The sequence below is a fragment of the Sander vitreus genome, chromosome 17 (genome assembly GCF_031162955.1).
Source record: "Sander vitreus isolate 19-12246 chromosome 17, sanVit1, whole genome shotgun sequence".
Lineage (NCBI taxonomy): Eukaryota > Metazoa > Chordata > Actinopteri > Perciformes > Percidae > Sander > Sander vitreus.
The window spans coordinates 3706308-3729995 of NC_135871.1; the positions used below are offsets into that span (position 1 = coordinate 3706308).

At 43.1% G+C, this 23688-nt stretch overlaps 1 protein-coding gene across 2 annotated transcripts in view; it reads right to left on the reverse strand.

Moving 5' to 3' along the window:
- Positions 1-678: 678 nt before the first annotated feature.
- The window catches only part of bcl11aa (BCL11 transcription factor A a), a 60885-nt gene continuing 37875 nt past the window's right edge, over positions 679-23688 (reverse strand). For both annotated transcript variants that reach the window (XM_078273886.1, XM_078273885.1), the window contains exon 3: positions 679-3309. In XM_078273886.1, coding sequence (XP_078130012.1) covers positions 1067-3309 — 2243 coding nt within the window. In that variant the 3' untranslated portion in view covers positions 679-1066. The remainder of the gene's footprint in view (positions 3310-23688) is intronic.

A 23688-nucleotide genomic window follows, 5' to 3' on the forward strand; every position in this document is an offset into this window, starting at 1 on the left:
AGTTCAGGATTGTACATTACAGATTACCTTTATTTCAAAAGTACATCCTTATCAGAAACAAAACTACAAATAATTCTGATATACACAATACTGCTTGTACCATGCTTGCCATGAAATCCACATATTAAAGATAGCCTATTGAACATGTAATAGGTAGCTAAATGATGATTAACGAGAACTCTCTGATCTTTCATCATGAGTTGTCACAGTCCCTTTGAGCTGTCAGGTGCTTGATGCAAGGACCGTCCCTGGGTGGCTTAAACCTTTTAGCTTTATCTAATGTGACCCCAAACTTATACCAGATAAGATAATGGCCAATGCAGTCTTGAGATATCAAAGGCACTCTTTCCGTTTCTACCAAATGATAGTACAAATTGACTTCTTAGCACACCCATGTCTTTTTGAAAGAAATTTGAAGGCTGTCGTTACTTTCAGTTTAGTCATCAAGCCAATGCATGATTTTTTTGTAACCCTGTGTGAACATGCCGTCTTTTAGAAAGATCAGGATGAGTGCATTTCCAGGGTTGTAAGAGGAGGGTCAAGTCACAGACTGTTCACTTTCCATGTTACAAAACAAAACTGTACATGATATGTGTTACAGAATGTATGCAGCATGGATGTATCTTTCTTGTCTTTTCTCTTTTTGAAGAATAAAAAGAAAAAAACAGAACAAGAGAAAAACAGCAACACATTTACTCAACAACTAACCAACCAGGGACAAGTTCTTTTCTTTTTTTGATTAGCAAAAACATACTATGCATGCTGACTAATTCTTAAAAATGGAAAAGGAAAACTCAAAAAGGAAAATAGTACACAACATGTAAATTATTGCACAAGAGAAAGGCTCGAAGTTTTGCGTCAATGCAAGAGTATTGCCCCGATACAGATCATGCATTCAATGGGTAATGGAAACGGGGTGTGCTGGTGCAGAGCACATGGTCTTAAGCTTCCACCAGACTGGTGAAAGTGGAGTGTTTGGGTTGGGGCAAATCTACAAGGGGCTGGGAATAAACAGGGGACGAATGGCGGACATAGCTGCGGGGAAAAGGTCCCATAGTTCGGCCTTCTACTCTGACTTGATTTCGGTACTCGAAGAACGGTCACTGTGCCATTTTTTCATGTGTTTCTCCAAGGTGCTGTAGACACTGAAGGGCATCTTACAAATTTCACACTTGTACACGTCTTTGCCCACCTGACCGTGGGTCTTCATGTGGCGAGTAAGTTTGGAGCTCTGGGCACAAGCATAATTGCACAGATCACACTTGTATGGTCTCTCCCCTGTGTGGCTACGCCGGTGCACTGTCAGGTTACTGCAGTTCTTAAACACCTTGCCACAATACTCACAAGTATCACTCCTACGGCCGTCCTTGGAGTTGGGTCGCCCATGACCCCCGAGGTGTGGTGTGCTGCCCCCACTGCCTGTACCACTGCGGCCCGACATCCCACCGTCCAGTTCCCCCGGAGGGGTCGAGAAACGCAGACTGCCATTCTCTGAAGAATGCTCAGACGAAGAGGCGAAGGGCGATTGTCTGGAATCCCCAAAGTTCAGAAAAGGGTCCTTGAGTTGTCGGGAGGCGGCATAGCCAGCCAGCCACTGGGAGTAGACGTTCTCCGTGTTAGGGATTGTGGGAGTGGGCAGGTCAAATTCCTTTTCCAGCTTGATACGTTTGGAGAAAGGGCTGAGTGGACTGGGGCTACCCAGAAGCAGTTTTTTAGAGAGGCCAACAGAGGCAGATTCGTTAGGGGATGCTCCCCGCCCATTGACTGTCGAGACAGAGCCCTCCGCCCCACGATCTGTTTCCAACACCAAGTCCCCATCACACATCTCACGATTGTGGTGATGGTCTTGGTTGAGGTGGTGGTGCAGGTGATTCTCCTGGGCCATGGCATTTCGTTTGTGTGCACTGAGGGCTTCGCTGAAGTGATGCATGCTAGCAGCTAGGCCCATCCCCTGCATCACCTCAGGCAGTGAGCGAGGGATGGACCCTTCATCAGCAACTCCGCCCAGTCGGCTTCCTATACCACCGTTGTTTTCATGCTGACGTGCTGCTTCAAGGTTCAAACCAAAGTGATAGCTATTGTTTCTTCTGGCTGCCCTTTCTCCGTTCTGCTCTTCTTCCTCCTCCCCCTCCTCTTCCTCCTCCTCCTCCTCTTCTTCCTCCTCCTCTTCCTCTTCTTCTTCCTCCTCTTCCTCTTCCTCCTCCTCCCCATTTTCACGTAGCATGCGGTTATTCTCACTCTTCAGCTTGGCCACCACTGACTTAAGGGCATTGCTTGCACTGCCCAAGTGCTCGCTGGTGCCAGGCTCTGGAGAGGAGGCTGTTGAGAGACCATCTTCTGACTTGCCTGTGTTTGGCGAGGAGGATTTGTGCATATGTGTCTTCATGTGGCGTTTCAGTTTGCTAGCCTGTGTACAAGCATGATCACACAGGTGACATTTGTACGGCTTCTCCCCTGTGTGACTGCGCCGGTGCACTATTAGATTACTCTGAAACTTGAAGGCCTTGCCACAAAACTCACAACACTTTGATTTCAAGGGGGTGGTGGAGGATGGTGTTGCCCCCGCTGAGGGAAGAGGGGTAGTAGGAGTGGTCTGAGAGCCTACAGGTGACTGCATGGACCCTGGAAGAGGGGGTGGGGTGGCAAGATATGGAGGTTTGCTGCCCCCTGCACCTCCTCCATTTCCGCTTCCTCCTCCTGTCTGGAATGGCTGGAGCAAGCGCTGCATGGGGCTGGGCCGGCTGGGGGAAAGCGGGGGTGTGGACCCAGTGTTGCCCGCCAGCTCCCGCAGCCGCCGCGAGAAGTCCATTGTCGGAGGGGGGTCCAGGGGCAAAGGGGGATTGAGGCGCAGCACCCTGTCAAAGGCACTCGGGTGGTGGGCTGCCAGCGCCAGCTCCTCTGGGCTCAGGTGGTGGGGGTCCAGGTGGTTTCTTGGAGGGGGGCTGAAGAGGGGTGGTGTAGGAGGGAAACGCTGATGATGGCCCCCACCAGCAGCGCCAATGGCACCAATTCCACCCCCTGCTCCCACGCTGTCCCGTCCACCTGAGCCCGAGCCAGGGATGCGGAGGAGGTTGAAGGGGCTTGCATCAGGAGGCAGATGGAGGCCGTGAAGAGGAGGCTGAGAAGGGCAGTCTGCACCCCCACCCAGGGAGGATGGCCCACGCATTCGTGGGGTGAGAGGGCTACCATGTTCACTTTCCAGGTAGATACGGAAGCCATGGGTGTTCTGGGCATGCTGCAGCAAAAACCAGGCACTGCCGTACGACTGCTTACATGTAGTGCAGGTATAGGTGGTCGGCTCCTCCTTACCTGTTGTGACAGAGCAAAAAGAATCGGGTTAGGAGGAATTAATCTCTTGAACACCTTTAACATTAGGCATTACCGTGTGAATCAGCCAATATTAGAGTCTGTTTAAGCTGTAAAGACAATTACTTTAAATATTTCAGTTTTCATTAAAGAAAAACTGGGATTTTCAAATGCTGTTCATTTAGGAAACATTCACACAGTTGTACATAAACAGTACTGCGTACAGAATGACAACTCTTTTCAACTTGGCTGAACCATTTTTTTATTTGAACCTTAGGCCTAACTGTTACAGCTTTTAAAAGTGGTCGGCACATGGTGTTGAGGGCTTTCCAAACACAACAGTAGCTGTTATTGAGGTCATGCCCCACATGAGTAGCATGTGAGAAGTAGTGTGTGTGTGTGTGTGTGTGTGTGTGTGTGTGTGTGTGTGTGTGTGTGTGTGTGTGTGTGCATTTGTTCTTCTCCCAGACTGCTCTGGGACATAATTTCTCCCTTTAGACTGACTGTGAGTCCTCCATTGTCAGCAGGAGAACAAAGAAACACGGCTATCCCGGCGGACTACCACTTCCCACTGATCTCCCAAAACAGAGGCCCGCTGACAAACACACATACACTCACATGCTGGAGAGGCAACAGAGAAGAATCCTTCAGACCTTTAAATTCCTACATATACATTTAAAAAAAAGTATTTTTAGTTAGTAAAATAGTTTTTCTAATATAGCTGAGAAAAGGTTAAGAGTTATTTTAGATTGATTTTTTCAAGGTACTATAACCCAATTAGTAAATACCGGCTCAGAAATGATTTTGTATTTTGGCAACAAAAGAATAAGAAATCAAATGTATGCAAGTTTACTCATGTACACTGTATTCTAGTCATATTCCCGTATGTGCTGTTTATACTCCTACCAACGCCGATCAGCCCACAAATAAATGCACATACACTCACACTCCCCATCCACACACACAGCAGAACACCCCAGGCGCCTGAGGAAAGTAAAACAGTAGGAGTGTAAAAACATGTTGTCTCCAAACAGAGAGGAAAAATATCCCCTTCAGTCTGCCTCAAAACCTCTTCCCTCAGTGAAGCATGCAGAGTCACTTTCCGACGGCAACGCGAGGAACATTTAAAACAATAATTGCCTTTGAATGGCCTCGGCGATGATGACCTGTGGTGGGACCCGCAGTGCATGTGTAATCTCATTAAGGGGACCGAACGGACGTCCATCAGCTCGTTTACAAGATTAAATGACAGACAAAACCCCACTCGCTGCCATTCAGAGCCTTCCACCATTAAGCACAGTGCAATGTGGCTGCAATGTGCAGAGATACACATTCATACATTAAGACACAAATGGAAACCAACAATCAAACAGAAATATACTTGAGTATTTAAGAAGTTTAGACATTAACGTTTCGGGAATCTGCATCAACAATGCAAATAAACTAAGGTCAAAAGTTAAAGCCTGAAGACATTCTTGTGTCCATACATGGGCAAAGAGCTACTGAAAGGACTGAAAAAATGCTGACAAAAAAGTATTTAAGAGTTAAATGCTGCTGTGAAGGCCACTCTGGAATTTGAATATACACTTTGTTGTTCAGTTTTCTATACTAAATAAAGCAGTTATAATACATGAGCACATACTTAAATACATAGAAAACCCCATGGCATTTGCGTTATTATGGAACCCATGCAACTTCTAGGCAAGACCCGCCCTTCAATAGCATTCACACACTACTATTGGCCAGGCGTCCATGCTTATGCAAGGTGACGTAACCCGTCCTATCCCCTGACCAGTCGGCTATCCTAACCTTAACTACTCAAGGTCAATGCCTAACCCCAACCAATCGAGCTGCTACGTAGGGCGGGACTTGCCTAGAAGTTACGTGGGCTCCATAATAACTCATGGCAGACATATCAGGAAAGCCGAAATACTGACAGACACGCCTAATACCCCAGAAATTAATTTATTACTCCATTAACAATCTCATCTTTATATTTCTACTGCTACCCTTTAGATGCTGCTTAAAGCTGCTCTGTGAAAATGTTCCCTTTCAGGTGTGGGTAGAAATATAGTTATTTATGGAATAACAACCACAACAATTATCCCATATCAACATCCAAAAGTATCAAAAGTTGCAATAGATAATACACTGAAACGTGCTTTGAAATGATATTGCAAAATCTGAATAAATAAAGAGGTGTCATTCTAGGGGTTGTTATATTGACTGTAATTATCTCCGATCCTTTTTCTGGAACGTGTCATGAACAAAAAAATTACAAAATAGTATGTAAACAGGTAAGGTGGGTTGCTAATTACCGTCAGAACGAATGCGACAAATTAGCAGTGATACTAAAAGGATGTCATGGTTTACATAGAAAGCTGCAATTTACAAAGAGGTCACAGAGGTTGCGGTAAAATAACGGATTCAACACACAACACATCTGCAACATTTGTGTATGTGCTTGTGAGAGAGTGTGTGTGTGTGGACTTATTTCACCACATACTGTATACTGTATATGTACATACAGTAAACGCTCATTTGTAGTTAAAGATATGATTAAAGTCACAAAGATTATATTGAAGTGTGAAAGTACGTTGTGTTGCATACAACTGTGAATGTCTTCGGCTGTGCACGTGTAGACGGAGGGCCTGTCTGTGCATTTCAGTGTGTAGGGGGAAGATCCTTCCCTTCTTTTATTTTCCTCCACCTTCTTTTTGACCATCCCTCCCATTCTCTCTGTCTCTCGTTCTGTACACACACACTTATCCCACATGACCAACAGTTTGGAAAGGCAGCTAAATTATGGATCATTAAAATCGGCACAAATTACCACTAATTGTGGCCACCTGCCATTGGATCTAACCTGTGAATATCATTTGCATTATCAGGACCAGGGAGGCTCCATTTATTTATTCATCTCATTTTTCCTCCGGTTTAAAAACATTCTAATCCTGACATTGACAATATTGACAATAACACTGCACCTTTTCCACTGTAGTTGAATCAGGAGATGAGTTATCACACACATACATTTCACATGGGAAACCATCAGTTATCCAGCATGGGGGCAGGCTTTACCTTTATTGATCAGATATGTAGAGTGAGATATGCCTTTCTTTTGCTTTAAATGATGCAGTCACAATCCCAGACAGTAGTTTTGAACATGAAAAATGTCTCTCTCACTAAGTGACAGTCTGATATTTGCATTCTTGTACACACAAACTACATTTATTGGACGGCAATGTATAGAGTAATATCCCAACACAATTTCGCAGAGGAAAGAAAGCATAGTTTTGATGTACATAATTGCACAGTTTTGCTCTGGAAAGTGTCATTTTACTGTATTTACAATACTTTTTTTTAAATTGTGGTGCAGGACGTCATATCACAATCTAGTCAAAGTCAAAATGATGGTCTGGAAATTGAGGCAGTCACTCTAGGACTCTAGGATTAGGAGGACTATGGTTAACCTTTTCTCAGATCTCTGCTGGGTAAATCCAGACAGCTAGCTAGACTATCTGTCCAATCTGAGTTTTCTGTCGCACGACTAAAACAACTTTTAAACTTACACGTTCCACCAAAACAAGTTCCTTCCGAGGCTATTTTACAACAGCACCGCGGCTTTTCCGAGTGGTTAGCACCGCCTAAGATGATTGTGATTGGTTTAAAGAAATGTCAATAAACCAGAGCACGTTTTCCTCCCATCCCTGAATGCTATGTGGACCCTCCTCCAGTGCACTTTGGAGGAGGGTCTCGCAAAGCGAGACTATCCTAAACATAACTCTCCCGTTCTTGTGCCGCCTGACCAAGCATGGCTTTTTGACGCGATGGGAGCGAGAATGTGATGTACTGTATTCTGATACTGGACGCCAAGAAAATTTCAAAATCGGGTGCAAAAATAAGGTACCAGCAGTTATTAAGTTTCATCACACATGCATGAAAATGTAGGTATTGAAAGGGTAAGGAGGCCCACTGAGGCTGCGTAATCACAGATCACAAGATATTTGTGCTACGCCAACTACATCTGCTTCACCCAGGACAATCCTGTCAATTGGTGAAAATAAGGCTTGTGTAGCCCTGTAAGATGTCGCCAGCACACTGATAATACAGAGTAAAAGACGGCCTGTGTTTTCATACAAAGATGTGGGCAAAATATTGGGAAAAACAAGTGCAAGGCACAATAGTGTAACTCTTGAGCTAATTCGCTCCTTTTTGACTCAGAGCTCAGACTTGTCTGCACACTGATTGAAACTGTAAGGTTAATGGATTTTAGAGTAGGCGACCGCTCCACTCTGTCTCTCTGTAATATACTCCCATCAGCCACTTCATTAGGCAAACTCTCCACCACTGGGAGGTAGAAAGATGAAGTGAGAAAGCGGAATGGAGAACGGCAGATGAAGATAGATGGAGTCAGAGAGAGGGAAAGAAAGAGATGAGATAGGAGAAGTAATCCCTCCGGCTTAAGTTTAGGTGGACAAATACCCAGTGCAACTTTTATGTTTGGGCACGGCAGGAATGTTAAGAGGGGGAAAGAGGAAGAGAGGAGAAAGGAGGGAGGGAGGATAGGGGTAAATAATAGCATCCGGTTCTTTACCTGGGGTAAATGTCAAAGCCATACAGCCACTAGTGAGACTCCAGAGGACACACACACATGCACAGTTCCAGAAATGTCCTACCACTCAATACCAGCCATGCTACAGTGACAAGCACAGGCATTAAGCCCTATTAAGCCAAGGGCATTGCCTCAACACTTATGTGGTGCGAGATCGGAGAGGGAGGCAGTGAGGCAGCTTGGCTCATGTTTCACGACACCTTGATGTGTGTGTGTGTGTGTGTGTGTGTGTGTGTGTGTGTGTGTGTGTGTTTGTGTGTGCTCCCCTGGCTCTATCCCTCTCAAAAGGAAGTGTAGCGCTCTGATCCAATGGCTGTCAAAGGAGCTGAAATAAAGCCAGTGCAAACTGATAAGACACACTGTACATCCAGAAAAGGGGTTTGTTTAGGCCAAATGCAAATACATTTTTTAAATGAATCAAATTGAATCAATGGCCAAATGCACACTTTGGTTTCTTAAGCATTCTTCTTGTCATAATGCCTTAACCAAAAACCTTTTTTCAAAAATGTTACTGTATATAATGTATCTTTTGCTGTAGTGAAATATTTTCTCTTTTACACATTCTTGACTTTATAATTTCATATTTTAACTGTGTGGTAATCAAGGTTATAATCCCTAACGAAAACGAACGAAATAATGAAAACTAGGTGGGAAAAAACATTGTCGTTAACTGAAATAAAAATAAAAACGAGGCATTACAAAAAAACGATAACTAAACTAAAACCGTAATGTCTGTTTGCAAAACTAACAAAAATAAAATAAAATTATCGAGTAAATGTCTTTAGTTTTCGTCTTTGTCGATGTCTTTCAGAGAGCAAATAACGTTATATCTTTCCGACCATGACATTTCCCGTAGACATGTATAGTTTCCGACTGGGAACCCAGAAATTCCGACATTCCACGTCAAATTGAACACAACATGTCCGTACCCCTCGCCTGGCATCATGGTGGTACCGAAAGTTGGAAGAAAGCGGCAGAGACCTATTTGATTATGACTGTGTTAGATAAAAGCAAGTGCCTTGCAGTGGAAGGTGGTAAAATATGTGGACAATTTATTACAGGGAAAAATCCCACGAATTTGAGAAGCGCACACAAGCTGGGAGGCTAACCTAGCTTACCTTAACAAGGTAAAGGAGAAAGCAAAGCCCCCGTTCCTCGAAACAGAAGCTAACCCCGGTAACGTTACGGCCATGGATGTATGGATACAGGGCCAGGCAGCATGACAGAGACAACAGCAGGACAGAGAACACTACAGGAGGGCTTTCATCGGCGACCCAATAGCTGCTGGTTAGTAAATACGCAGGAACACCAAAAGCGAGAGGAAGCGTGGGTTCATATGTGGATTGATACTGGGATGTCTCCACGACTGTGTGACTCGATTGACTTCAAAAAGTTCGCCACTTTACTCGAACCAAAGTTCAAAACACCTGTTCGTGTATGTCTTCTTTAGTCTGTTGGCTATTTAGTTTTTTTTTCCTGGAACACGTCACTTACACATTTTGCACATACTGCGGCGTCTTGTGTAGACTGTTTACATATTTATGACCATATGTGGGCTACATTTTATGTACTGGTGTTACAGTTTTTCACGATCGCTATGACAATTTTTTCAATACTTTTAACAACTTTCCTAAACTCTTAACGCACCAACACACCTAGCTACAACACACGATTGGCAAAACAGTTAATTTCTTGCTCAAAATCACACATTGTAAACTAAACTCCAACACTGATTTTCAAAATACAATAATTCACTAACACAATACACTGTGTTTACCAAAACAATGCAATCATGTGTCTAAATCAAATAATTCTTCCAAAAAACTAACACATGTTCTCTCCTAACAGGAACATTTAGTCAGTCATAGAACAATGTCATACAAAACACTAACATCCCATGGAATTACAGAAACTGCATTATAGTAAATGTGTCAGGTCTGACCATCTCTCTTAAAGATTATTTTTTGGGCTTTTCTGCCTTTATTTGACAGGACAGCTAGTTGAGAAAGGGGGAAGACATGCAGGAAATCATCACAAGTCGGAGTTGAACGGTGGACCTCTGCGTCGATGCATAAACCTCCAAGTATATGTGCGCCTGCTCTACCCACTGACCCAACCCCGCCACCGTTTTGTGTCTTTTGCTGCAGAGATTCAATACAAAAAATGAATGCGCCAACTCAGAGTAGCTTTATAGAATGTACGGTTTATGAACAAAAGGAGACAGAGACAGAATTGTCCCGGTACTCCTCTTCCTCTCCCTCGTAAAGGCATTTTTCTTATTTTCTGTGTTCATCTACAGTATATTTTTCAAATAGGTCCTCTTTTACTGTACTACCATATGATCATGCGATTGAAAGAACCTCAACACCTGAGTGTGTTTCCTAGAAGGGAATCAGCTGTGATTGATCTATTTGCATAACTTCAATTAGCTGTTTCTCAATAAATGCATGTATAAAATGCAGGGGATATATTTGTGTTTCAATTTACAATATGATCAGCTGTTTACTTTGACTTTAGCCTTTAAGTTAGGTTAAGAACATGTTGTTAACTGTATGCATTTTGTGTCAAAGCAACAAGAAATGTGTTAATTGTACAGCCTACACAGACGGATGTTGTGCTAACTGTGTTAAGAGTTTAGGAAAGTTGTTAAAAGTATTGAAAAAAGTGTCATAGCGATTGTAAAAAACTGTATTGTTGAATACATTGTGAATACATATTTCTTAGTTATTTTTACACAATACTTTTTCTGACCTTTTTGAATCCCCTGACAAATAACCCATATTACAAAAAAAGACTAAAACTAATAAAAACTAAACTAAAACTAAGCATTTAAAAAAAATAAAAACTAAACTAAACTAGCAAACCCGCTTTAAAAACTAATTAAAACTAAACTAAATTTGAAAACAAAAAGTCAAAACGAAATAAAAATAAAAACTAATGAAAAATGCGAAACTATGTTAACCTTGTTGGTAATGCTTGTCACTCAAACCAGTGTTCTCTATAAAAACAGCAATAGAGTTTGCAGAATTTTGCTTCTTTCTTTCATGTCACAAAGAATTTTTTTGTGTAAATGTCTGGCAGCTCTTAATAGCACATCTGTGTAAAATGATACTCCACAAAAGTCACTTTTTTGCTTCAAAGATTCGATTATAAAGCTCCCCTCTCTTTCCCATAATCTAAAAGAGTTCTTCTGTGGTGGAAGCTGACAGAAGTACTTGAGACAAATTTACATTTTCTGCTGCAAGGACATATGACGGTCCACAAGGGTCCGACATACATTTCGCCAACTGCTCATGTCCATGAACATGTAGATCTGTGTAGGCTGCACATGCTCTAGAAAAGCAAATTCAAAAGTTGTCACAAGTGTGCATGTACACATGTCGGCATTCAGAGACACAACATATGCTTTTCTTGTCTGTTTTGGAATATATAAGGCATGTTTGTGGTACTATATGTGGTACATTTGAGACAGCAGCACATTTACATTAAAGCAACACTAGAGAACTTTTCCTGCTTCCGTCCCCCTACAGGTTGGAAGCGGAATTTTCCATTACATTACATTATGCAAGATTTCCAGATCGGGTAGCGGATCTGTAGTTCGAATGAACTGGACGATGTAATGTAATGGACAATTCCGCTTCCAACCTGTAGGGGGACCGAAGCGGGAAGAGTTCTCTAGTGTTGCTTTAAAGAGATTCTCTTGAATGAATCCACCAGCGATGGAATACTCGAGTCCTGGACTCGGACTCGAGTCCTGGACTCGGACTCGAGTCCGACGCAAGCCGATATTTTCTGGACTACTGACTTGACTTGGACTTGCACACTGATGACTTGGACTTGGACTCGAAGATTTATGAAATGGGACTTGGGCATTCATGAGATAGGACTCGGAAGTTGGATGAAGTTTCTGACATTGTTTATGTCTTATAGGCAGTGATGGAGTACTCAAGTCATGGACTCGGACTCGTGCCTCTATTCTTTGGATTCGTGACTCGACTCGGGCTCAAACTCAGGTAATGGTGACTCGAATCGGACTTGACTTGGACTTTTCTTTGGTGGCTCGAGACTTGGACTCCATCTAAAAACATCAACCTGCATAACTGTCTGTTCTTCATTATGTCCTGTAAATTAGCTGGATTGCCACCATTACATTCCTCTCCGACCAGCTGGGAAACAAAAATGGATGCCAGGGCTTGGCTAATAGCTAGGACAGGCCTGCAACTATCTTACTGGCCTCATATGATTTTATCCATCTCTACATTGTCATCCCTTATGATAATTTCTCGCTATCGCTTCCTTCTATCTCTCTATCCTCCCACCCTGTCTCTATATCTCCTATCTCTTGCTTTCTTTGTAATAGGACCCTCTCCTTTACAGCCCTCCCTCCCCACCTCCTCCATCCTTCCCCCATCTCTCCGGTGGTGTCCTTGGCTGGGTCCACCTCTGGGTGAGATGATTGTAATTGAGGTAATGGAACATCGCTGAAACAGGATTAGGTACGCATGCTGGGAGTGAGGGACAATGTCCCTTAATACAATTTGGGATTTCTGTCCGAGCCTGAGGCTTTCAGGATCTGCTGCTTGTATTTACATCTGGGCATCCCAGCTCAACCCCTGATCGCCCGCTGCATTATCTTAAAGGGGTAGCTGGACATTTCCCTAAAATTTTAGCTTTCTATTAAAGTGCACGTGTCATAATGTCTGAAGACATTTGTCTCATGAAAGAAGGACCATTTCCAACATTTGTTAGCAGCAGTAGTATGGAAATTAAAAGCAGTTATAGCAAAAGAGCTAATGCAATGTTGACATGACATGTTTAACACGTTTGGTCAAAAACGGAATGAATTTTACTGCAGATTACTAAACAGTTAAAGGGCAATGCAATGCTTTTTCTTTACATGCCTGGTCAGAAACAGAATGACACTCAGTGAAATTGTTGTAATATTCCTTTAAAATAAGGCAAATTAGCAGGAGTTAACAAAATGTGATATGGGCAATAACCTCATGATTACACTTGACAATAATTTTGATGGGGAAATGGGTGAAATAATGAATACCAGTGAATATAATCATTGTGTGAATCAATGAGTTCTGTTTCACTGGCACTTCTCCTTTCCCTCTTTTATAATCCCTATTCATTTTCAGTGACACATAAACAGTAAGTACTTGTTGATGAACACTCAGATACTCATATCTCATGACTATCTATGACTCGCACAATACATTTGGACTGTAACTGATACACTGCCCTACTTAAATGAAAAAAGAAAAAAAAACTTTCATGACTCTGGGAGCAAACCATTCCAGTGAAAATGACTTTCAAATGGGGTCTGCAAGACACGGACTTTATCGACTCCATTGTCATATCCCAGCCTTCCTTCCTTCCTTCCACCATCATCGCCCACTAACGTGCAACAGTTGTGGCTTTCTGCTTCAATCTCAACAGCGAGTTATACTACCCAAAAGCACTTTACCATTTCATTGTTGTCATGTGAAAATCTTGTTACCATAATTATGGCTTGTGTTTTAATTCCAGAACTGCATGTTCGTGTTTGATCTGGGGGAATTCAATGACCCTTGGGCATATATGAAACCATTTCATAACCCTATTGGTTAAACTCAAAAACGCATGGTGGTCAAGTTCAAAAGCAAGGCTGTTGTGAAACCCAGGATACCAACAAAATAAGGAACGTTGTTGCATACTTAAGTGGCATCCTAGCAAATTGTCACATAATTCCTGTAATTGCCATATTGGCATCACAAACTGTCATACCAATGTACTGGGCTGAATTTGACCACAACTTCCAGGGCAGTCCAGAGAAAAGGGATCTGCACTATCCTCCTCTGCCCAAATTATTTTCCCCTCTATATGCTCCAGATTTCTGACTAACTGGACAGCGAACAATTGGAATGCAAACAGTGGCAGCTGGTGTCCTATCCGCTCACTGAAAGGAGCGATGCAGTCAAACAGCAACATGACTGCAATTTCTCAAAAAAAGGCTTGGTAGGAATCAGCCTCTATTACTGAATACCAGTTTCTGCCTAGATCAAAGCAACTTCCTCAAACACTGCAGGTACAAGAAGAGTATGCCAATCCTGATGCAAAGAATGGTTGAGCAATAATTCAAAGGGGTGGACAAACTACAGAATGTACCTAACAATGAATAAGAAGTAGGGATCAGTATTCTTTGTTTCCTGCAGTCATACGGCATTCTGTTTGTAGACCTTACCTCGAGAGGGAACGGCTCTACTATTTTGCCAAATGAGGATTCATTTCTGCATTCCATAAATGTTCAGTGTTGTATGTATGTGCTTGCCAGGCAGGCCTTTGACTTCATCTAGGTGTTCAAGAAACCATTCATTTTGTGTGTAAAACCATGCACAACATCAACAATACTTTCAATTAGACACTGTCCGAAAGTATGCAAAAAGTATTGTACAAATAACTGCTAGAAGAATACAAAGATACTCAAAAGACGGGAGTTCTTGGAGAGAGATTGGGAACGCAATGTGATGCAGCAAGGCTATGACAGCAGGCTTTGCACCCAGCCTTTCAGTATGACCAATGTGGAACACGTATAATCACACTTGCCTTTAGATATTCTCGGACGATTCTTCGTACAGTCAAGTTCGTTTGAAGCATACTTAACCCTTAAGGTGCATAATGGGCTGAAAGATACTCAAAGATACTCATGTTTCTTGTACTGTCTTGGCAATTAGCAGTATACTGCATTTACCTAGAAAGAATCACTGAGAGCATTTACATGTGTGCTAGTAACCTCCATTGGGATTCTGGTCTTGTTTTGATCATATTTAAGATATGATGTTCACATTGGAACATAGGAACCTGGTTTTTCATTTCCATGGTTATAATGATGGGAATATCTGCATTTGTTAAGCATCTGATCTACTACTCAACATAATCCTCAACATCCGAGTAAGTCTTTGCCACTGTTTCATGTTGCTCATATCCTGGTTATGATCTGTTTGTTTTGTTTTTTAACATCCTGTTGAACTTGCTTCTTAAACATGGCTCCATTAACCACTCTGTCAGATTTGACAGACCTTGATCTTATCCTCATCTTGATGAAAGATAACGTGTTACACTTTTACGTTTGCAAAACTACCTGCTTAATTGTCATCATCACCTACCTAAATCAAAGACACTCCTGCGCAAATATGGTGAAAAGGCTGTGTCAATGCCAGAGTATCTATCAGAGCATTCCAGCTAGCATTGTTGGGTTCATCAAAAGCGGGCTAAGGGCTTGTCTAAGCAAAGCTTAGACTATAAACACAGAATTATAAAAATCTTGTTCGTAACCCGGATGCTTGCATGCATGTAAACAGACAAATTGGAAACGGAAAGGCCCTACTGTATCTGAGAATTTCCTGACATGCTCAGTACAACCACTGCAGTGTTGAGTGTTCTTCTAAGTTCTGCCAAGTGAAGACTGAAACTCTAGAAATTTGAAAAATACCTTTTCATCTTCAGAAGAAAGCAGTTTAATCCACTTTGAAGTTGTCAGATTTAAAGACAACTCAAGTTGGAAACCAAAATGACTGTCACTGGTAAAATCCATATTAGTTGAACTTAAAAAAGCTCCGAACAACTTTTGCAAAAAAGAAGCCTCCAGGCCTGACAATAATGATTTGGTATTTTTATCGAAGAAAGAACTATGAACGTATTTGAATTACCAAAAACAACAATGGATTATTGAGCCCGTCTGATTACATGCTGTGTGTGCACCGATATGCGCAAGAATGTGTGTATCTGTGTGGTCCTGCTGAACAGCCTCTCTAGGCTGATGAGCAAAAATATCAATACCGTCTGTCCCTGTGTGTGTGTGTGTGTGTGTGTGTGTGTGTGCGTGTGCGTGCGTGTGCGTGCGTGTGCGTGTGTGTGTGTGTGTTCGTGTGTGTGCATGCGTGCGTGTCAGGGGGATATATCAATACCTTCTGTCTCTGTGTTTGAAACCCCTGCTGGGCTACAGACTGTGCTATCTACAACTCTCTCACCAGTCGTGTGTGTGTGTGTGTTTGTGTGTGTGTGCGTGCGTGCGTGCGTGCATGTGTGTGTGTGTGTGTGAGTGTCCGTGTTCATCCAACCTCCCATTATAGCTGCCATGTGACAAAGTTTCATTTTCTTTCTCTTTGTCACACACAAACACACACTCCCTCACTCACACTCCCTCACTCACACACACACACACACACACACACACACACACACACACACACACACACAGTAATGTTTCTCTGTTCTAAGGACACAGCCAGGGCCCTTAAACTGTGTTTATAAATGTAATTAAATGGACCGGCCTTTTGTAGAAGCATCCAGGCGTACTGTAGCAATGATCCGGTGTGTGTGCATGTGTGTGTGTGTGTGTGTGTGCGTGTGTGTGTGTGAGCGAGTGTGTGTGTGTGTCCGTTTGGAAGACCGGCAGGGACAGCCTCCACTTAACCCTAAACCGCCATGGTGAAATTACAGAGCATCCAAATTACAACACTTATGTGAGCAGAGAGAGAGACAGACAGAAACAGAGAGAGAATGGGTTTTAAAAGAGGAAACTTGGTCCTGACACACACACACACACACACACACACACACACACACACACACACACACACTCACACAACCCTGACTGACTCAGCTTGCGAGCTATACTTGAAACCCAGAAAGCATAACTTTCTTTCAACTCCAGATTGGTGACCCTACATCAGATTTGATGTGGTCCCTTCAGGTTGGTTTGACGATGCTGTCACTGTAGGACTGATGGAGCCATTTATTTAATTATATTCTTTATCAAACTCACAGTTTACATTCTAGATGACATGCTGTATCCTTTGCTTTTAGTTAATCAACAATTGTCCAGGTCTTTCCCTTGATAACTTTATTTTTGGAAATACGTACTAAGACTTCATGAGGATGTAGTAAAGTGTAAGCAGATGTGCAAGAGTTAAAAATGTCATAGTCCATGTTCAAACTCTTGGATCTATCCTTCAAACTGATCTATCCTGGAACATCTCGTCAGCAGCTGAAGCAACAAACACCCAGCAATGCAGTGTTGTCTTCAGTCTGAACGCCCAATTATTTAAGGACCTGGTCCAGTTAGCATTGGATGTATGAAGTGCGTCCAGTGCATGAACCAACCTGTTCTCGTTCCCAACTCGTCAAATACTGACGCTTGGTCGGTGGCTCTCAGCATCAGATACCAACGCAAAAATCACCCTTTAGCGTCTGTATGGAAAGCACCGGGCAGAGCAGCAGCTCGACCGCGGCGCCGTAAGATGACGTAGTATTAAGAGCGACAATGGTAGTATAAAGACCGAAAATGTGCGTAGGTTGGTTGGGGTGGTGGATGGGTCATACAAAACAGGACTTTCACACGAGAGACCGGGGTTCGTGTCCCGTTCTTGTCCCGTGTGTCACTGAAATGTACATTTTGTAACCCCACCCACCATCTTTTCCTAAACCTATCTGTTCTTGTGCTGCATGTCAGTTTAACCTACATCCCGACCCTGAGAGTCAAAAAGTGACGCCAACAGTCTCGACCAAGTGCGTCTAAAAGTGACGCCAAAGGGCTAGACACTAAAGCTTGAACACTGAACCTTTTTGCGTCAGTAACAAACGCCGAAGGCACCTGACCAAGCGTCCCTTTTTGACGCTCTGGGAGTGAGAATGTGTTGCGTGAACGCATGCATTAACATTGTACCCTCAAGCGAGTGTGCCAAATCATCGCTATCACTGGTCAAATTAGGAGCGTTTACCATTGTTGCTCTCCACAGTGGTGATTGGAAATGTCATGGTCCAGATTACCCGTGATTATGCAGTATTTTACTCTAAAATTTAATGATGCCACAGAAACCACCATGATGCAATAAATCTGTTTCAGACAGGCGGCATTCAAACTTTCAAAAAGTTCAAACCATCAACAGACTGAATTCAAAGTTCGGTAACACTTTACTTGACGGTATCTAAATAAAGCCTGTTTTACAGTTCTGCGGAGGCTCCACGCAGAGCTTTCGCCGTAGCCTACTTAAGTGGCCTGATGTTTATACTTGTGCGTTTTGTGTGTGCGTCGAGCCGGCATGTGTGTATGTGTAGGGGAGTATGTGGTAGAGTGAGGGAGAAGTGAGAGAGTGACTGTGATTAGCTTCCGAAACGAGTAGCGACTCTAGAGTCATAGTGAGAGAAACAAAGTGTCTCCCCTGTTCTTTCTGACCACGGTGGGAAATCTGTAGCAGGAAAAGTCTCTCTCCTTTATTCCATGTTGTTTATGGAGAAGGAGAACCAGGAAATGAGTCCGAGGGGAAATGCAACGCTAACAAGCAAAGGCCGAGAGACGTGCGTCGCTGCGACGTGTAGTTACATTGTTCGAGAGGTGCTCGTCAGGCTACGGCGTAGGGTCCGGCATAGACGCAGGGGGGTCTGAGAGGGGTACACCGTTGATTCTACGCACAACCATAAAATGGCATAAAAATTTACCCTAACCCTAACCCTAACTTGTATGACACTTAATGACAGGAGCGTCATAAACCTTTACGGCTTGTTTATAATGTTTAGACACGTTCATGACAGTGTCATGTCACTCTTATGTAGATACCTTCAAGTAAAGCGTAACCAAAAGTTCTTTCTTGACCTATTTGACATAAAAAGCTCAACTCAAAGTCAATGTAATGGTCATAATGTAATTGAGTGCTTCAAAGCAACAGTAAAACAGTACAGTAAGTGTAAGTAAGACTTTTTTTTGTAAAACTGACTCCAAATCAAGGAATGAATTGAATCATAATACAACATTGGTGTAATAAATATGGTGTCATTTCTTATTTATCAACAATTAGGATTTCAATGAGATAGTCTGAGTGATTTGTTAATATCAGAACGGTCTAAGCGTCCTTCAAAACTTCAGAACCAAATAAAATTTTATAGACTATTTGGAAATGTTTTTAGCACAACAATTATTAATTCACTAATTCAGAAAAAAAGATATTCTCAATCAGCTATTGGCAGCAACAAAAACCAAGGTCTGGGCAAAATCAGTCGAAAGTGTGAGTTACCCAAATTGACAAATTAGAGAAGGTCAATTTACTATTTCTTACTCTAAAATACATGCTTTATTGTTCCTGATAGCACTCAGCACACACACACACACACACACACGCACACGCACACGCACACACACACACACACACACACACACACAGACACGCTTGTGTCTCAAATCCCTGATGAAACAAGAGCACACACTGAGAGGAAGCAGATTTTCTTTAGTGCCACAAGCAAGAGGTTGGTGGTCACTGAACTCTCACACACACACACACACACACACACACACACACACACACAAACACACATTTATACACAAAGCCAGTCTGCTAGTGATCTGTAGGGACCTGCAACAGCTGCCAAGCAGGACAATTCAGTCATCAGTGTGTGTGTGTGTGTGTGTGTGTGTGTGTGTGTGTGTGTGTGTGTGTGTGTGTGTGTGTGTGTGTGTGGTGTGTGTCTTGCAGTGACCACAGTGGGAGATCACTCTGAGCCGAGCAAACACCTCAGCTGGCCGGAGGCCCACACACACACACACACACACACACACACACACACACACACACACACACACACAGAGCTCTTTGCTTCCTCTCTTCATCTAATCCCTCCTCCGCCCAGTTGGTTTCATCCTTCCATCTGTCCATCAACATTGCATACAGGTGGCTGTCCTCTCTCTCTCTCTCTCTCTCTCTCTCTCTCTCTCTCTCTCTCTCTCTCTCTCCTTTTTCTCCTTTCTATTGCGCATCGTCTTTTTTCTTTTTCCTTTCCACATTCCAGCTTTTTGTCTGTCTTCATCTCTTTCAGGGGCTTTCCTCATGATTCGGCGTTGAAACCCAAAGGAGAAGGAGAGGAGAGGAAGGGGGGAAAAAGGAAAGGAGAAGAGCATGATGGGAGAAGATGAAGCACTGAAACACACACACACACACACACCCTAACCACCCACACGCACGTTCATGGCAACATGTGGACAAGCTGCGACTCGACCGAAGAAGCCACGCTGCTGCCAAAAACCCTTTTGCCTCTCTATTCTTGCACTCCCTCCCACTTTCCCTCCTTGTTTTCCTCCATCCATCCCTCGCCTCTTTTAATCCCTCCATCTTCCCCTCCCAGGTGGGAAGCACTCAGCTCTTTAATTGTATTCATCCGACAAGGCCAATCGATAGAGGACATATTTAATACAAATTTATGACTATTAGCCATCAGCGATAAAAAGCCTCTTTTCTTTCCTAGATAGCTCTTGCTTGTGGTGAGAGGAGGAGGATGAGAAGGAGGAGGAGGAGGAGGAGGAAGGAGAGGAAATACAAGCCATCCTGCTTTTAACACAAACAGCCTCCCACAGTCTCACTGTCCGACCTTGGAGAGATACAGTTCAAGCTGGGAGAAAAAAACACCAGAATTCAAGATTTTTCTTTTTTTTTCAGACAAGGCTTCAACTTCAAGTGGGTCTCGGGTGTATTCGGGAGTTTTTTTTTTTTCAGGCATTTGAGTCCAGTGCACACAGTTCAAAAGAGGATTTCAGGATGGACTCCAGCACAGCGGCACTTTTTGGCAGGGATAATAAATAATTATATCGACTGGTTATTTTCCAATTTGAGAGATAAACTGCTTCTCGACGGGTGAAAATGATATTAAAGATGTCAACGTGATGTAACACATAATCAAGGGCTTTCGAATAAAATGCAGTTGTCGAACGTGGACAGCCTTCGATGCCGTTTCTTAGATGTTTACCCAAATAATTGTCCCGCTTTAAAGGCAAAGGGAGCTAAATCTGAAAATGTCTTAGTTCCCAGATTTGGTCACTGTTGTGTCACATACACAGACAAACAGCGAAGGGAGTGTTGCGATGAGTTAAAGCACAAAGACAAACTCCCCTTCCAGCGCTCCTTCACAACCTTGTCTACTTAACAAACACATAGGCTTGATTCATTAGAGCTGCAGTCACTACACCCTGAGAGCCCTATCGATCCCCAGGCCGGGGAGGAGAAGAAAAAAAACTATGAGTAGAGAGAAAAGAGAAAAAAGAGAGATGGAGAAATGGAGAAATTGAGGAAGGGGAGAGAGAGAGAGAGAGAGAGAGAGAGAGAGAGAATAAAGAGAGAGGAGAAAAAAAGAAGAAGAAAAAAAGCCAGAGAGACAGGCTGAATATATGGCTCGGTTAATACGAAGCGAGCAGCAGTTTACCTGCCTCTTTAAATTCATTCTAGTGTGCAAGGCGACTGTGACGGCCTCCCGGAGAGAAAAGCCCCCACCCCCCGCTCCTTCGCCAAAGGAAATCATTCGCCCTCCAAGAGAAACAAGGTGTACATGAGCTGGAACCAAAGTCAGATGATGGAGAGATTTTTGGGGGTTTATGTAAAACCACCAGTGAAATCCATTGGAAAGACAGCAAGGGGTGGTATTTTGGAGGGTTTGACTCATCCTTATCCTAAAACCTACGGGCATGATTATGCAATTTGTTATTTCTTTTTTTTAAGATAATTTTTTGGGGGGCTTTTCCCTTTGATAGTGACAGTGGAAAGACAGGAAAGGTGGGAGAGAGATGGGCGATGACACGCAGAAAAGGTCCGCAGGACGGACTCGAACCTAGGCAGCTGCGAAGGACTCAGCCTACATGGGGCGCACGCTCTTGCTGGGTGAGCTAGAGGTCGCCCCATGATGAGACAAAAAAATAAGTAAGTGTGGGGCATGCAGGAATGGAGAACATCAACTGGCGTGCTCTTGCTCTTGCCGAATCATCGAGATAACTTTCACATCACATTACCAATAATGAACAAAAGGAAAACGTGTGGCACCTCTAAAGCCAAGAGTTGTGTTACTGTAAGAGGAGAGAACTATTAACGTCATGCAAAATATTATACAAAAAAAAAAATATCGCCCAAAATTGAAAAGTGTAACATTGAAAGTGTCGACACGGCGTCCCCTCGGCGTCTCATCCCTGCGGTTGTGAAAAACGGTTTCAGCGAGCTTGAGACAATGTTTGTGAATGATAAAAGACTTGTGATGCATGTGAAAGTCACTTCTGTTTGTGTGCGGAGTGGTAATCATTTCTGCACATACACACACACACACACACACACACACACACTGACATATGCTTGGGGCCCGGCCACTAGCGGAGGACAAAAAGGCCAGTAAATAATTGAGAAGTGTGAAAAGCAACGGGGGGGGGGGGCTGGAAGATGGTGATGGGCGGAGCCACAATGCATGCAGTCGTAATTTTTTTCATTTCGTCTTTGGAACATCTCTGAACTTGTATACAACTCTTTTTTGTTTTTACATAAACAAATAGTGAAATGATTTAGATATCTGTGCATCTGTGTGAGAAGTTGTGTGTGCAATTCTCTGGGTGTATGTCTTTATGTGTGTGTGTGTGTGTGTGTGTGTGTGTGTGTGTGCATGCGTGCGTGCCCAAAGATGCTCCATTAGTGATTTGGAAAGTGGTGTGGGGGCCTGGCATTCCCATCAGGCCCAGTATGGCTTAAGTGCTGCACCACACACACTCCCAAACCCTAACCAACCCCACCCTCATGGGCACCACCTCCACCAACCCTTACCCCACCTAGGACGACGTAGTAGCGCCTCTCAGCCGGGTCCAAAACACCACACACACACACACACACACACACACACACACACGCTTATGGTCCACTAATGACCAAACCCAAACAGCTCCCAAACAACTCTGAAAAGCTATTAGGAGAGGGCATTTTGACGGGGAAGTGATTTTTTTTATATGCCATTAAAAGCCATGGATAAAATGGGCGTTCGCGTAAATACAGCCACAGGTCGGAAGGGGAAAGCCAAACAAGGATAATTGAGAAACCATACTTCCCCCCTGAGATAAAGGTAGAGGAGTGTCCACGTGTTGCTCTCTGTCAAAGTGAAGTTTTTAAGTGCTTCTGGAACATTCTTTCCATTGTGTGTCAAAAGGTTTGTGGACTTTGTTATCACATGTGACAAGTCATACCCAGTGACCTTTTAATTCATTTGTTTACTATTCAATGTAGATCTTCTTAATACTACCTAATATTTCCTATCCATAAAAAAAAGGCAGAATATGTCCAGGAAATACTTCCAAAAAAAAGATATTACATGACGGGTAATACTTTTGTTTTTCAACCTTTACTCATACTCGAAAGTCCATTGACGGGCGGCCCTCATTTGCAATGTCATTGAGTCAAATCACAAAGACCACAACTACACATCAACACAGAAAAGAAGAAGAAAGATAGACAATACAACTTTCTGAATTGGAAAAAAATGATATGATGAATAAATTAGGATAATACAGATGCAAAAGAAAGTATGAGTAGAAGTTAGCATGTTTAAAACTAGATTTCTAAATTGTCCAAAAGGCACAAGTGAGTTGATTTTAAGGAAGTGCTGTAATGGAGGAGTTCTGCCCTTTGTGTTTTTACACAACGAGTCTGCAAGGTTAATGTTAAGGCGAGTTAACGTCACATGCTCGTGCAAAAAAACAATATATGTATAATGGCTGGGACCTGTAGTTATTACAGGGGGTCGAGAGAGAGGGTAACGCGTGTGCGCTACATGGGATTAAAGTAACTGACCAGCACATATATTAAACTCAAACCCCATCCAAATGGGGGGCTACAAATGGGGCTTACGTCCACACACACACACACACACACACACACACACACACACACACACACACACACATACCTGCACTGGACACCATGAGTCATTTTGAGGCA